Source organism: Gallus gallus, chromosome 3, assembly GCF_016699485.2.
Source record: "Gallus gallus isolate bGalGal1 chromosome 3, bGalGal1.mat.broiler.GRCg7b, whole genome shotgun sequence".
Classification (NCBI taxonomy): Eukaryota; Metazoa; Chordata; class Aves; order Galliformes; family Phasianidae; genus Gallus; species Gallus gallus.
In genome coordinates, this window is record NC_052534.1 from 104204623 (window position 1) to 104219466 (window position 14844).

General features: G+C 52.6%; 2 protein-coding genes across 2 annotated transcripts in view; one reads left to right on the forward strand and one right to left on the reverse strand.

The window, feature by feature from the left end:
• Window positions 1–12125, forward strand: part of IFT172 (intraflagellar transport 172) — a 33724-nt gene extending 21599 nt beyond the window's left edge. Inside the window, exons 27-48 of the mRNA XM_015285006.4 lie at window positions 13–110; window positions 2165–2300; window positions 2378–2494; window positions 2850–2992; window positions 3710–3803; window positions 4052–4116; window positions 4239–4419; window positions 4927–5036; window positions 5189–5318; window positions 5832–5930; window positions 6263–6372; window positions 6868–6931; window positions 7178–7264; window positions 8232–8348; window positions 8442–8552; window positions 9104–9223; window positions 9804–9899; window positions 10371–10430; window positions 10919–11017; window positions 11283–11436; window positions 11660–11751; window positions 11971–12125. Coding sequence (XP_015140492.2) covers window positions 13–110; window positions 2165–2300; window positions 2378–2494; window positions 2850–2992; window positions 3710–3803; window positions 4052–4116; window positions 4239–4419; window positions 4927–5036; window positions 5189–5318; window positions 5832–5930; window positions 6263–6372; window positions 6868–6931; window positions 7178–7264; window positions 8232–8348; window positions 8442–8552; window positions 9104–9223; window positions 9804–9899; window positions 10371–10430; window positions 10919–11017; window positions 11283–11436; window positions 11660–11751; window positions 11971–12060 — 2373 coding nt within the window. The 3' untranslated portion in view covers window positions 12061–12125. The remainder of the gene's footprint in view (window positions 1–12; window positions 111–2164; window positions 2301–2377; window positions 2495–2849; window positions 2993–3709; window positions 3804–4051; window positions 4117–4238; window positions 4420–4926; window positions 5037–5188; window positions 5319–5831; window positions 5931–6262; window positions 6373–6867; window positions 6932–7177; window positions 7265–8231; window positions 8349–8441; window positions 8553–9103; window positions 9224–9803; window positions 9900–10370; window positions 10431–10918; window positions 11018–11282; window positions 11437–11659; window positions 11752–11970) is intronic.
• A 248-nt stretch (window positions 12126–12373) lies between these two features.
• KRTCAP3 (keratinocyte associated protein 3) lies at window positions 12374–14810 on the reverse strand. The gene is made up of 6 exons (XM_419994.8): window positions 14558–14810; window positions 14396–14455; window positions 13377–13577; window positions 13069–13203; window positions 12858–12931; window positions 12374–12789 (listed from the first exon to the last, which is right to left on the reverse strand). The coding sequence occupies exons 1-5, from the start codon at window positions 14774–14776 to the stop codon at window positions 12866–12868; spliced, it is 681 nt and encodes a 226-aa protein (XP_419994.2). The 5' UTR covers window positions 14777–14810; the 3' UTR covers window positions 12374–12789; window positions 12858–12865.
• Between the last annotated feature and the right edge of the window lie 34 nt (window positions 14811–14844).

The window sequence follows — 14844 nt, forward strand, 5'->3', positions numbered from 1 at the left end:
TTGTTTTGGCAGCTGGCAATCAAGTGTATGAGCCAGGAAGATGTGTCTGTGCTCTACATAACCCAAGCCCAAGAGATGGAGAAGCAGGGCAAGTACAAAGAAGCGGAGAGGTGAGCATTATAATCAGTGCTGGTCCAAGATAGAGCTCTGAAAGTTTGGCTACAGTAAGAAGGAGCCCTTTCCTTGAATAGGAGCAGAGTTTGGGACTGAGATTTGGAAAGATCCCATGTACTATCACCACATTTGGAGCCCTAGAACTGATACTTCAGAGGTCATAGGAAGAGAAGTCAGGGAATCATGGAATCATACAATGGCCTGGGTTGAAACGGACCACACTGATCATCTGGTTTCAACCCCCTGCTATGTGCAGGGTCGCCAACCAGCAGACCAGGCTGCCCAGAGCCACATCCAGCCTGGCCTTGAATGCCTCCAGGGATGGGGCATCCAAAACCTCTTTGGACAACCTGTTCAGTGCGTCACCACCCTCTGGGTGGAAAACTTCCTCCTAATATTTTTGTCCGCCAGGACAGAAAGGAGACTAAGGTGTCTCGTGTAGCAGAAATAGGGCAAGGCTTTTCCCCGGGTGCCACATGTGGTCTGTCATGGCCATGGAAGTGTTTTTCAGCCAGGTTACTATTTTTGTCAGTTCTAGATTAAGAATGACATGATAAGGTTAGTAGGTCCAGGGACAAACACAGCTATCTGATGCCATGGCACTTTATCTCAAGGATGCCAGTACATGAAAAGAAGTACTACAACTGGAAAGGTTGCACAGAGTTTAATCCTTTTAGTGGCATATATAAGTAAGTTGAGCTGACGTTGTCGCTTTGCCATTCCACCAGAACTGACAACCTAAAGTTGGAGGCTGAGATGAAGGCAGGTCACAGAAGCCCAGAGGGTCCCTCCAAGTCAGGACAGAGGGTGACCAGTGAGGACAGAGGAAATAACATTACCCTTCAGCAGATGATGGTGACATAAACAGAGGGGCCCTGTCTAAGCAGTGCTCAGCCGTGCGTTCTACAACAGTCACGCTGTATACCAGTGCTGTATATCAGCTATATACCATGCTCTATACCAACTAACAGTGCTGGGCCTGATGTACCCCAACGTACAGTTGGCCCTTTTGGCTGTCAAGAGCACACTGCTGACATATTCAGCTTGCTGTTAACCAGAACCCTTAGATCTCTTTTTGCAGGGCCACTCTCTAGCCTCTCACCCCATAGTCTGTACATATACCCAGGGTTGCCTCATCTTGTTAAATTTCATGTGATTGGTGATTGCTCAGCCCTCCAATTTGCCAGTATCTCTGCAAGAGGACACTACCCCCAGCAGCTCCTCCCAGTTTAGTATTGTCCACAAACTTACCCAGCATATACCTTCAAGTCCTGTACCTAAGTTATTGATGAAAACATTAAAGAGAACTGGCCTTAAAATGGAGCTCTGAGAAGCCCCACTGATGACTGCCTGCCAATCTGATTGTAATCATTTGAGCCCAACCAGTCAGCCAATTGTTCACCCATCTGATTATGTATCTGTCTAAATGTATGCTGGACATTTTGTCCAGAAGGATACCGTGAGAGGCAGTGCAGAAAGCTTTGCTGAAATCCAAAAGGTGTGCATCAGCTGGCTTCCCTTAGTCAATTAGATGGGTAACCTTTACATAAAAGTTCATAAAACAAGACTTTTTCCCCATGAACCCATGTTGACTATGACTTGTGACTGTATTGTCTTTCAAGCCTCTTCAGTGACTTCCAGAGTAATCTTCCATGATTTTACTAGACACCAAAGTGAGGCTGACAGGCATGTAATTAGCAGGTTCTTCTTTCTTGCCCTTCTTGAAAACTGGCACAACGTTTGCTACCCTTCAGTCAACCAAGATCTCTCCAGATTCCCAAAACTGTTGAAAAATAATTGAGAAAGGTCTCACAATAACATCACCCTGGGATGATTCCCATCAGGCCGTGTAGATTTACATGCATCTAATTGGAGCAGCAAATCCCACACAAGTTTGGTGTTGGCTGTGAGTTTATTGCTCCTGCAGTCATGGCCCTCCAGTAATGCCTTCTGACAGTGGGCCTATGATGTGGTCCCTGCTGGATGCAGAGTGAATACAGGGACTGAGTATGTCCTCAGCTGAGTCTTGTGAATGTGCTTGTGTTCCCAGGCTGTACATCACTGTGGATGAACCTGATTTGGCCATCACTATGTACAAGAAGTGTAAGATGTATGACGAGATGGTTCGCTTGGTAGCCAAGTACCACAAGGACTTACTCAGTGACACCCATCTACACCTGGGCAAGGTGAATGCATCTCGTGGCCAGGGATCAGGTAGGGCAAGCAAGGATAAGTGTCACTAATTCATTGCTTCTAATTGCAGGAGCTGGAGGTAGAGGGACGTTTACAGGAGGCTGAGTACCACTACCTACAAGCTAAGGACTGGAAAGCCACAGTAAACATGTACAGAATGAATGACATGTGGGAGGAAGCCTACAGGGTAATGATCACAGCTATCCTGCCACGCAGGGTTGCAGGATCCCAGTAGGAATTACCCTGTCCATATTCCCCACAAAATGTGCAGGCTTGATGCGGGCTGTCTAACTTAAGCATGTGGCACAGCAATGAAGGCCCTTGTGCCACTGCTCTGCCTCTAACTGCTCTCCAAAAGCAGGCCTGGACTCCTAGCCACTGTGCAGCACTGCCATTTAAGCCTTTGTCTCATTCTCCCTGGCCCAGTGGTAGCTACTGAAGGGCTCCTCAAGAGAGTTGGTGCAAGAGGGTAAGTCCTGAGTCAGCCTGCTGAAGTAGAAATTGATCCATGGTGTTTTTTCTGCTTTCTTTGCTTTGGATAGGTGGCCAAGGCACATGGTGGGGCAAACTCCTATAAGCACGTGGCCTATATGTGGGCAAAGAGCCTGGGTGGAGAGGCAGCTGTGAAACTCCTCAGTAAATTCGGACTTCTGGAGATGGCCATTGACCATGCAGCTGACAGTGGGTAAGCAGGTCCTTCAGCCCAACACTTCTACCCTCATGACCTGAGAAAGATGGAATGGCCCAAGATAAATCATTGTATGTGTGTGACACACACAAGGATACGGCATATCTTCCCATGCTCCTCCCCTCATGTTCTCCCCTGCCCATACCTTGTGCTTCCTCACACTCTGTCCTTGGCACGGAGGACTTAACAAATAAGTCTCGCCCACTTGTTAGTCTCATAGATGTGAAGTCTGAGGTGGGCAGACAAAAGAAATTCTCCCTTTAACTTGAACAGAGAGATCTTGTGAGAGCCTCTGAACACAGGGGAAGGTATTCCTCGTGCCACCGTAAGTAACTGCTTTCCAGAAGAGTTTTGGCCCCACTCTGCACCTGCCCAGGCATGTGTCTGCACTGCCATCCACAGTGCTGCTCTGCCTCAGTTCTCCCACTTTTCTGGGCTCCTGGGAGCTTTGTGACCCCCCCCTCTTTAGGGCTGAACAAAGGGCCTCTGGCACTTAGAACCAGTGTGAAGGAGCTGAACCCCTTTAGTGGGAGCCAAAAAAAAGTTCCTAGGTTTTGATCAAGAAGAGGAGTAGTGGCCATTCACTTGAAATCCCCCATCCTCCCCCCTCTCCTCTCCCTATCTCTTGTGCTCTGTTTGATGTCTCACTCCTGATGAAAGCGTGCCCTTGCAGCACACAGTCCTGCTGTGACCCCATTTTCTCTTTCATTCCAGTGTCTTTGAATTTGCTTTTGAACTGGCTCGCCTCTCCATGAAGCAGAAGATGCCGGAGATCCACTTAAAATACGCCATGTTCCTAGAAGATGAGGTAATTTTACCCCTTGGAATAGGTAGAAGCTCCCTGGCAGCTCAGGTGATCGAAGAGCTCTCATGAATGGCTGCTGCAGAAGGCACTTCTGTGGCTGCAGACACTGCTCACCTCCACAGCTGTAGCCCCAGGCTTCCACACACACCTCTCTGTTTCATAAATCCAGGCTGCCTCGTGGTAAGTAGAGGAAGTCATGTGTTGTTATCATGAGAGAAAAGCATGCACGTAAACTCCTCCTTCTTTCCTAGGGCAAATTTGAAGAGGCTGAAGCAGAATTTATTAAAGCTGGAAAACCCAAGGAGGCAGTGCTAATGTATGTCGTCTTCCTGTTTTTGGACTGTTGCATCTCCCTGTGTGGTGCCAGCCTGATTGCTTCTCCAGCACTGCTCTGCCTCCTACTGTGTCTCTTATTACATCTCCTGTCGATCCTCCTAGGTTTGTGCATAACCAGAACTGGGATGCTGCACAGCGTGTGGCTGAGGCTCACGACCCAGACAGTGTGGCTGATGTGCTTGTGGGCCAGGCACGTTTTGCTTTTGAGCATCGAGAGTTCCAGAAAGCAGAGGCCTTCCTCCTGCGAGCACAGAGACCTGAGCTGGCAATAAAGTACTACAAGGTGAGCGTTGACTGTGGCAGAATCACTGTCTTTGTCACTGGTTGATAGCCCAGTTTCTATGGAGGAGTAAAATCCAGCTCCTATCAGCTTAGGAGCCAAAGAGAAATGTTTCCACAGGTGGCTGCTAGTATAACTTAAAGCTGGCCTTTTCTTAGAAGGCTAATCTGGCAAGAATTTCACAGCATATCTTAGCTGTCCCACAGTTCTGGGAGAAAGTACCTTGCCAGAAAGGTATGGATAGGCCTCAGGGATGGTGTGAGTAGGTGAGTTTGAGGACTGTAAGAGCCTATTCCATAGAGTTTGCTAGGATGAATGCAGAACCTTCCCCCTGACACTGCCTGGGTGAGTGGTGCCGTTTCAGCTGGCAGAAGAATTGGATGACATTGCCGTGGTTGTTCCTCCCAGTGGATCCTCTGGCAAGATGACACGAGAGACGTTGTCGTGTCAGGAGAGCAGTGGACCCTGGTGAACTGGTGAAAGTTTCTCCTCTCTGGTGTGCTGCTGCAGGAGGCTGACATGTGGAGCGAAGCCCTGCGGATCTGCAAGGAATATGTGCCTGGTCGGCTGGAGGAGTTACAGAAGGAGTGTGGCAGAGAGGCTGCCAAGAAGGGCTCTGGGTAAGTATTGTGCTCATGCTTCAAGGAGCAGACTGCTCTGAGGTCTCTGACTTACCTCTGCTTGCACCTCCCTGCCAACGCACTACACGCTGTCTGCAGGATTTCCGTGGCAGCATCACGGTCTTGTTCACAGCCTGTGTTTCTCCCTGCAGAGGAACAGAAGGGCTGCTGGAGCAGGCACGGGAGTGGGAACAGGCAGGGGAATATGCCAGGGCAGTGGACTGCTATCTGAAGGTGCAGGATTCCAGCAACAGTGTCCTGATGGAGAAATGTTTGCTGAAGGTGCGATTCCCCTCATCTGCTCTACTATCTAGGAGGCTTCCTAGGACCCATAGTGCATCCCCCAGATATCTCAGTCACTTCAGGGCACAAGAGACCATTCTCTTGAGCACGAATGAGCTGTCCTCTTACCCCGTGCTGTGCTGACATCTTTGCTGTGGCACTACTTTCAGCAGCACGCCATAATCTTTGTGCCTGTATCTCCCTGCACAACGAAGCTAGACTTGATGACATAGACCTTAGCTAACTGAGCACCCTCTCTTGGCACACATCCACCAGCCTTTGAGTTATGTTCTTGTTCATACTTTTCACTAGTACCTATGTCCTCGTATCCACTTCAATGACAATTTTGCCCTTGTCTGAGCTTCTCTGAATCACTAAAGTGGGCTATCGTTTCTCCTCCTCCTCTTCTGCATAGTTCAAGTGCAACTGACTATATCAGCTGGGACTGAGCTCTTCCCAGCTTCATCCCTTTCTCAAACAGCTCCTATTGCTGCTGACGATTTCTCTTCACAGGCTGCTGAATTGGCCATTAAGTTCCTGAGTCAGTCACAGAGCATGGAGGTCACACGGACTGTGGCTCCTCAGCTGGTGGCCATGAAGAAATACAGTTCGGTGAGGGCTGGTGCCTGACACTGCAGAAACAGTGACATAGGAAAGGAGAGCTGTATCCGAGGGGAGGAGGGCAAGTCGCATCCTGGGGTGATGGGTGGGTGGCCCACTTCAGAGTCAGGCAGTGCTGAGCCATCAGAAAGGGGAAGGGATCAAGTCCTGGAATGGTGTGAGAGACTCAGGCCTTGGGAGGAGACAGAGAAGGGGGTTATCTTTTGGGAAGAGACTTTGTGTTGCTGCTGTGTGGTAGGCATTTCTGACAGTGCCAGCTCCAGCCTGGGCTGCAGGCTGCCTCTGGAGTTCTGTTCCTCATGAGACTATCTCTGCCTTTGCAGGCAGCAGAGCTCTACCTCAACATGGACCTCATCCGAGAAGCTATTGATGCTTTCATTGAAGGGGAAGAGTGGAGCAAAGCTAAACGTGTGGCCAAGGAGTTGGACCCCAGGTATGGTGTTGGACTCTTTGAACTTCCTCTCCCACACCAGCATGTGTGGTCCCATGCCCTGTCCTGCCCTGCTGCCCCTGGGTATTCTGGATTCTCCCCACAGTGATATTCCCAACCTTGACAGGGGACGTTTCCCACCTCTGCCCTTCCATCTCCACCATCCATTTACCATCCTGACTCTTTTCTGTTGCTCCATTGCCACACACCTCATGGAAATCTTCATTCTCTTTTGTCGTATCCCTATCTTCCCTCTTCTTGTTATATTCCTGTGCACATACTTCCTTCTGAAAGGCCTGTCGTCCCTTTCTCTCCTCACACAGATTAGAAAGAGCTGTCCAGACTCTTTCTTCCCCCTTCTACCTACGTATCCAGTAGCAGACCTGAAAGATGTGAAAATCCTCTTTATCTCAAAGCAGACAAAGTTGAACCCAGCCTCTGCACTGATCCAAAGCACTGTTAATCCTGCTGCCTGCTAAGATTCTTTCTACCCTGCAGGTCAGAGGAGTACGTGGACCAGCGTTACAAGGAGTATTTAAAGAACCAAGGAAAGGTAGATTCGGTATGTATTTGGGATGTCCCCCAGGACAGGGACAGAGCTCCCCAGGGCCTTCCTTATAGGGCTTTTGCCTAAATATCCGTGGGAGAGGGTTCTGTATATGCCTGAGTCATGGCTTCTGCTTACCAGATGGGTCACACTGGATCTCTGCTTCCAGAAAGAGGGAGGGACTGTGTGTATGTGAAGAAAAGATGGAGGTGGATAGGAAACCTGGCCTTCACAGTGAATTTATGCTGTTTCCATCCTCAGCTGGTGGGAGTCGACGTCATGGCTGCTTTGGATATGTATGCAGAGCAGGAGCAATGGGAGAAGTGTCTGGAGGTTGCAGCTAAGCAGGTGAGTACCTGTGTGAGCCCTCAGCAGGCAGGCTGGGGGTGCTGGCTCTCTGAAGCAGGGCCAGCAGGAATGAATGGGCAGAGGCAAATCAGCCTTCTCTGTGGGGAGCACAGGGAGTCACTGCAGCAGCTCAAAAACCACCTCTCTGCTGCCCCCATCCTGGCACGCCACACCTAATAAGGAAGCATGAGAAACCAGAAACATATTGCGTTTAATTTTTGTGATTGATGGAACTCTGGAAAAGCTAAATGAGTTGTTTGGGCTCAAAGTAATTGGCACCACGGAAACGGAGAGCTCTCTCTCTACGTGTTCTTCAGAAGCCTGGTGTCAGTTGAAATTAGGCATCTTTGTCATGAAAGCAAATTGGTCATTTTTTGCATTTTTACTGACTGGAAGCCAACAAAAATGACTCCAGCAGAGTAATATAAACAGAGAAAGGCAAAATGAAACTGTTTTAGAGCTGTTCCAGGATCTACTTTGGGGATTTGTTTGTGTTCGGTGGCTACTGATAAATGAGCTACGCAAAGGACAGGTGCTGATTCTCTGAAGTTGAGGCATTGCTTCAGACTGAATAACAGTAGAGCAGCCCCTGGGAGAAGTCTGCAGTAACTGCAGTTATCATAGTTAATCCCTCAGGCAAACGCTGGCAATTTGGGCAAACAGTGTTGTGCTGTTGGTTTTGTTGTTCTTTCTAATGCAGTAAGCAGTAACCTGAGTTTGGTCTCCACTACAGTAAAGTCAATTTCTTTCTGACTCAGACTTCCCTGTTGATGTGAATGGCTTTTGTTGTAGCAGCTGTTACCTTGGAGAGTCCTGTGATGGTGCTCCAATTATTCAGGAGGCAGCAGTGTTGTTTTTCAGGCTCGGTTTATGTACAGGCATCTGCAACTGTCACTACCAAGTGACAAGTGTTCGGCTCATTAATCTTATGCTTTCAGTTTTTATGTTTTCTGTGTGCCTTCTCCAGAACTATAAAGTCTTGCACAAGTATGTAGCTCTGTATGCAACCCACCTGATCCGGGAGGGCAGCTGGGACAAAGCCCTGAGCCTGTATGTGCAGCATGGAGCCCCTGTCAACCCGCAGGTAATGAAGACAGCATAACATCCCTTCACCTGTGCTTAGCAGCAGAAGGGCTCCAAACTTCTGCCGCTGAGATTTCACCCCTTTGTCCTGCAGAACTTCAACATTTACAAGCGTCTGTTTGTGGAGATGGTGAATGCACCTGGCATGAACTGTGCCGAGGCGTACTCCAGCTGGGCTGACCTGCGTGACGTCCTCTTCAGTCTGGTGAGTGTGGGCCACGGCCACCACTGCCTGTTAAAGTCTGAACTGCCCACTTCTCATCCTCTACCTACACTGAGCAGCCCAGGTGAGGGAAGGACCCAGAAAAAGCACAGGGTTGCTGAGCCTGGAAACTTTCTTCCCATCTCCCCAGAACTGCTTCATAGAATCATAGGATGGCCTGGGTTGAAAAGAACCACAAAGATCATCTAGTTTCAACTCCCTGCTGTGTGCAGAGTCGCCAACCACCAGACCAGGCATAGGACTTAAAGCCCTATGCTCCTTCTCTCCTGTCCCCAAGCCAGAGCACATGATGGCCCTTGCTATTTGTTCATCCAAACTCCCCTCCTTGCAGTGCTGCCTGTTGCTCTCCCCTTTTCCCACAGCCTCCTCACTTCAGCCCTCTGCAGGCCCTGGAGCACTCAGATCCAGACCTCTCCCAATCCCTCGAGGTGTCTGGGATATTTCAGATCATTCTTTCTCCCAGTTTTTCCACAGTCTCAAGCAGATGAAAAGCGCCCCTGTGCTCACATGCTCCCTATTATTCTCTTCTTCAGTGTGAAAATTTAGTAAAGTCAAGTGAGGTGAACACTCCAGCACATGCAGAGTTTGAGACTATGCTGCTGATATCTCACTACTACGCCACCCGCTCCGCTGCTCAGGGTGTGAAGCAACTGGTAAGGGTCTTGAAGTTCCTTTATCAAGTCAACGCTGTAAGTGCAGAGCTCCATGGGGACATACAGGTTTGGGGCAGGATGACCCAGAGGTGGTTCACAGGGAGCAGGAATTGGTCCCCAACTCTGTGAGGCTTCAGCTAATGTGTTCTGTACCCGGAATGAAAAAAGAAAGGCAGCCAGAAGGAGGCCAGAGAACAGCAAAGATGAGAAGGATAGGCCTGGAGGTACACAGTCAATGGGAAAAGACTGAAGGAAGAGATAACAAAAAATAACTGCTGGAACAGGAAAGTGTTTTCCAAATCTTTGTACGCGTTGGATAATTAAGGAATCTAATTACTGCAAGGGAGAAGTAGATTAGATAGAAGGAAATGCTTTCTAGCAGATTTCCAGCTTGGAATGGCCATGGACAAAAACTCAAAGAGCTCCTTCAATGAAAGCTTTTAGGATAGACAAATATGTCAGGAAAGGTGGGTACAGAGCTCTGCTACGAGGCCGTGGTTGTACCATCTCAGGAGATCTCTTCCAGCCTGGTTCTTCTCCATGCTGACCGTTGTGGCTTTACTGTCCCTTGTGTCTCCAGGACACCGTGGCTGCCAGGTTGTCCATTTCTCTGCTGCGCCACACCGATCTCCTTCCTGCAGACAAAGCCTTCTACGAAGCTGGGATAGCAGCCAAGGTGAGAGCTGTCTGCCACCAGAGCAGCTCAGGGATTCCAAACTTTGTCTTCTGTGGTCTCCCCCGGCTGTGTTGGCATGTGAGCAGCCAGATGCTGGCTTTGGAGGCCTTTCCTCAAACATTTCGTGTTTTATCGTGATGTGGTGGAAGAGCAAACCTGAAGTAGTAAGGGGACATGAAATGCGAACCCAGGGGGTAGGCCAGAGTTCTGTTTTGTGGCTCTGCTATTGCAGATGCAGGATTCTTCACTGGCCCACCTTGCTCTGGGTCACCTAATTGTTACCACCTAACTGTTATCTGATGACTACAGGCTCTGACCTCCTGCCCAGACGTAATGACACACAGCAAGCATAGCAGCATGTTCTTTCTGTTTGGTGCTGGCTTTCCAGCCCATCACTCACGTGGGAGAGTTCTGGCTGGGAAGGTAAACCATCGGCTGCCTGGTCTCACTTGTGGTTTCTCTCAATGCTAGGCAGTCAACTGGGAGAACATGGCCTTCATCTTCCTGAACCGCTTCCTGGACTTCTCAGATGTGCGTATCTTCTGCTGGGGGAGAGGTTGTGGATGCCCCATCCCTGGAGGCACCCAAGGCCAGGCTGGATGTGGCTCTGGGCAGCCTGGTCTGCTGGTTGGCGACCCTGCACGTAGCAGGGGGTTGAAACCAGATGATCATTGTGGTCCTTTTCAACCCAGGCCACTCTATGATTCTGTGATTCTTTGACTCTTGTGCTTAAAAATGACAGTGGGCTGTAGGGCTGTGCAGACCCAGCATATGTGCAGCCTGGCCAGGGGATGCCTGAGGCTGAATGGGGCTGCACACCTGAGCTGGTATTGATGGATAATGCAGGACTTTGCTGAGTGTGTGCATGCATGGGGCTATAAAATGCCACCTCCCAGCAGGGCTCAGTCCTCACAGCACTAATAGACAGCGGCATCGATAACACCACCTTTACGATACAGACTGTAGTGTGAATGCCAAGAATGGTACTGCCTCGAGATCCACCACTTCTCCTTTCTCAGGCCATTGAAGAAGGGAACCTGGATGCTCTGGACCACTCAGATTTCCAAGGCACAGACATTCCCTTTGAAGTGCCACTCCCAGCCCATCAGCACGTGCCTGTGAGTATCATCCCCCACTGTTAGCTCCCTAGAAATGCTGCCTGAAGGCCCTCTCTGAAGAGGGACTTGTATGTGGGTGGCACTACAGAAGATGGAAAAGCAGCCAGCACCATCCACCACAAACACAGCTGCAGCCCCTTTACGTGCACTCGTGCACTCTCACGCTCCCTCTGCCATACACACTCACTTGTGCACGCATGCATGCACTCACTCCCCACTTCTTGCACACACACAGCATACAGTACCCCTGTCCTCTGCCCTGCAGGAGGAGAAGAGGGAGGAGGTCAGGGATTGGGTGCTCACCATGTCCATGGACCAGCGGCTGGAGCAGGTGCTGCCACAGGACGAGCGTGACACATACGAAGCCTCCTTGGTGGCTGCAAGCACAGGGGTGCACTCCCTGCCCTGTGTGCTTACAGGTAAGCTCGGGGCCAGCTCACAGCCACGCAGGCAGTTGGAGCATTTTGCACATTGGTTTGAGAGGGGTCAGGCAGCACTGTAAGAGGAGCGGGGCAGTTGTGTGGCTGTGTTCTGCAAAAGCTGCCCTGCTGCAAGGAAGTGCCCATGGCAGGGAGGAATACGTAAGGCAGGAGGGTTGCTGTGGGGCTTGGCTAATTGGTGAGGGTGTCACTGTGTGGCCAGGGTACCCTGTGTTAAGGAGCAAGATTGAGTTCAAGCGGCCGGGACGAGAAGCCAACAAGGACACGTGGAACAAGTTCCTGATGGCTGTCAAGGTGAGCCAGGCACTCATTCCCCCATGTTGGTAATTAATCATTGTCCCACTGGTGGAGCTACACCAACCCAGGGCCATTTCACTGCACCTCCATTGAATTAATCTCACGGTACCGGGCCACAACACGCCCTGCAGGTGCAGCTCTGCCAGCTCCCAGGTGCCACTGGGGAGAAGGCAGACGCCCCGCTCTGGTGCCAGGGACACCTCTTTTACTCTGCAGACATCACACAGCCCTGCGTGCCAAGATGTGCTCAAGTTCCTCAGCCAGTGGTGTGGGGGGCTCCCAAGCACCAGCTTCTCCTTCCAGTGAGCCGGACCGTCCTGTTCCTCAGCCCCCTCTGCTTCTACCCTCCAATAAACACCTCTCAACCCTTCTGTGCTCCTGTTTGTCAGGGGATGCAGTGCCCAGGGGCACGTAGCTCCTGGAGGACAGAGCCATAGCCCTTCCTCTCACTTCCTTGCCCTTGACATGACTGCTAACCACGCAGCCTCCATGCTGAGAGGTGAAGCATCACACTGCAGCCTGTGCTGGGAGGGTGGGAGGAAGGGCTGACACACACCTTGCACTGTCCTTTGAGGAGCAGACCCAGCTCCCTGCAAGCATCCAGCATGGGGAAACTGCAGCCAGTGTAAAAATGAAAACTTTTATTTACTCAAGGAAACAACAGAGGTTTACCACCAGCTCTGCGGGTGGAGCACCAGCACCAAGGCCAACTCCAGCTATTGCCAGGCCTCAGCACTTCTTCCTGCCCCCACCCAGTCCCTCTACCTTCCCCCCAGCTCTGCATGTAAGAGACTGACACAGCTTTCGGAGCATCAGGAGGAGCCTTGTGGCCCAGGGAGGGTTAGGGAGGGGGTTCATGAAACACAGCACCTGCTGGGTGAAGGCTGGTAGTGCTGCTGGGTAGTTCATGTCTGGGACCAGCAGGGTTTGTCCCAGGGAGGGTGGTGGTGTCATGGGAAGGAGCACAGCCCCGTGCCTACACCTGCAGCAGGCGCAGCATCACCCCACTGTATGACAGCACTCGTGCAGCACCACCTGCAGGGAGAGAGAGGGTGTGAGCCCAGCGCTGCGCTGCAGGGCCGTGCCCACACCACTGCACTCACCTCTCCTGCTACGCGCACGTCTCAGCCATCCCCACCAGCAGCTGCCTCTCCTTCACCGTACCCGGCCTGGCCACCTAGAAGAAAAGAGGTGGAGGACTGCAGGGCCCTACAGGGGGCAGAGGGAGTTGCTGGGGTGGGGCAAGGAGCCCCAGGCCTGGCCCGCAGCAGTGGTAACCAGACGGGGACAGCTGTGTGTGAGGTTAGGACATACCTGGTCCTTGCTGTATCTGCGTGCACAAGGGCCAATGCCCTGCATGACCAGGGCTGCCAAAGAGCACCTTCCAGACAGCACAGCTTCCGTGGCCGCCAGCAGCATGGAGGGGAACCAGAGCGCCAGGGCCGTGTCCTGCAGAGCAGGAGGTTATGGGGGGGGGGTTCTTGGGGGGCACAGACCGCAGCGCCCACCCGCACAGAGCTGAGAGGGGCCCATGCGGACCAACGGAGGCCGGGATGGAGAAAGGGGAAAGAGAAAAAATAGGGAAAGCAGAAGCAAAGGGCACCAGGCGCACGCATACTCACATAGATGCGCGTGGTGTTGAAGGGGCAGTCGTTGGTGGCTATGGCTGCGCGGGCATCGGCCGGCAGTGCGGGGCTGCTGCAGCCCGTCACCAGGCGCATCCCACGGCTGTGGATGGTGAGCCCGATGGCCAACGCCAACCCCACACTGCACGCTGTGGACAGCAGGCAGTTCAGCAGGGACACGCTCAGCAGGGCCCAGTGCTGCCAGCATAAGGAGAGCGTGTGAGAGCGGGACTGGCCAGAGCCGGGGAAAGACATGGGGTTGGGCATGCCATGGCTCTGCGCAGGGTCACTGGGAACCCTGCAGAGGTTTCTGCCACGTAGATACGTGCTGTGCACATCCCCAGCTCTTGGTGTGCTTCAGCCATCCTCTGGGCTGTGCCTCACACTGCTTCACCTCACCCATGGAATCATAGAATGGCCTGGGTTGAAAAGGACCACAATGATCATCTGGTTTCAACCCCCCCCTGCTATGTGTAGGGTCGCCAACCAGCAGACCAGGCTGCCTAGAGCCTCATCCAGCCTGGCCTTGAATGCCTCCAGGGATGGGGCACCCACAGCCTCCTTGGGCAACCTGTTCAGTGCATCACCACCCTCTGGGTGGAAAACTTCCTCCTAATATCCAACCTAAACCTCCCCTGTCTCAGTTTAAAACCATTCCCCCTATCCTACAGACACAGAGCCACAAACCACAGAGGCTCCCCCCCAGCAGCAACGCCCCACACGCCCCCTCCCTGTGACCACAGTGTGAGATGTCAGCCGAGGGCTGCAGCTTTACCCATAGTTGGAACATTTCTGCCCCGAAAAGCCGCCCAGGGCCTGGGCTGCTGCCCACCCTTCTCCAGCACCTGCAGCCTCAGGAGATGCCACGGCCCCAGCGGCAGCAGAGGCGGAAGGAGCTGCCGGGTCCAAGGTCCAAAGGAGCGGCTGCCAGCAGGCCCCAGAGGGCACTGAGCCACGCTGAGGCCCCCGCACAGCTCCATCCCCCCCACCTCTCATCCCAACAGCCCCGCACTCACCAGGGCAGCCCGGGTCAGGTTGCGCGACACCAGGATGGCAACAATGCCCACAGTGATGCTCTGCAGGGAAGAGATCCTCACTCAGCACAACCCCACGGCCTTGCAGACTCCCACCCCCTACGACCCAACACATGGGCTCCATCCCCACTGCACGGCTCTCACCAGCAGCCCGGACACCACAGACACGACGTTGGCCACGGCGTACTCAGGGGTGACGGCGCCCTTGGCCCCAGCGACGTGCCGCAGGACGGAGCCATGCACGATGGCCCCCAGCACCAGGTTGCTGTGGCCCAACACGATGAGGCCCAGCCCGGCACGCATCAGGCGCTGCGGCTCAGCCAGGGGCCCCGGCCACCATCGCCCCGCACGCCCGCCCGCCATGGCCGCCCGCAGCAGCAGCAGGCCGCCCGCGGCTGGAGCCGCCCCGAGGCGGAGCCCCACTCCTCCCC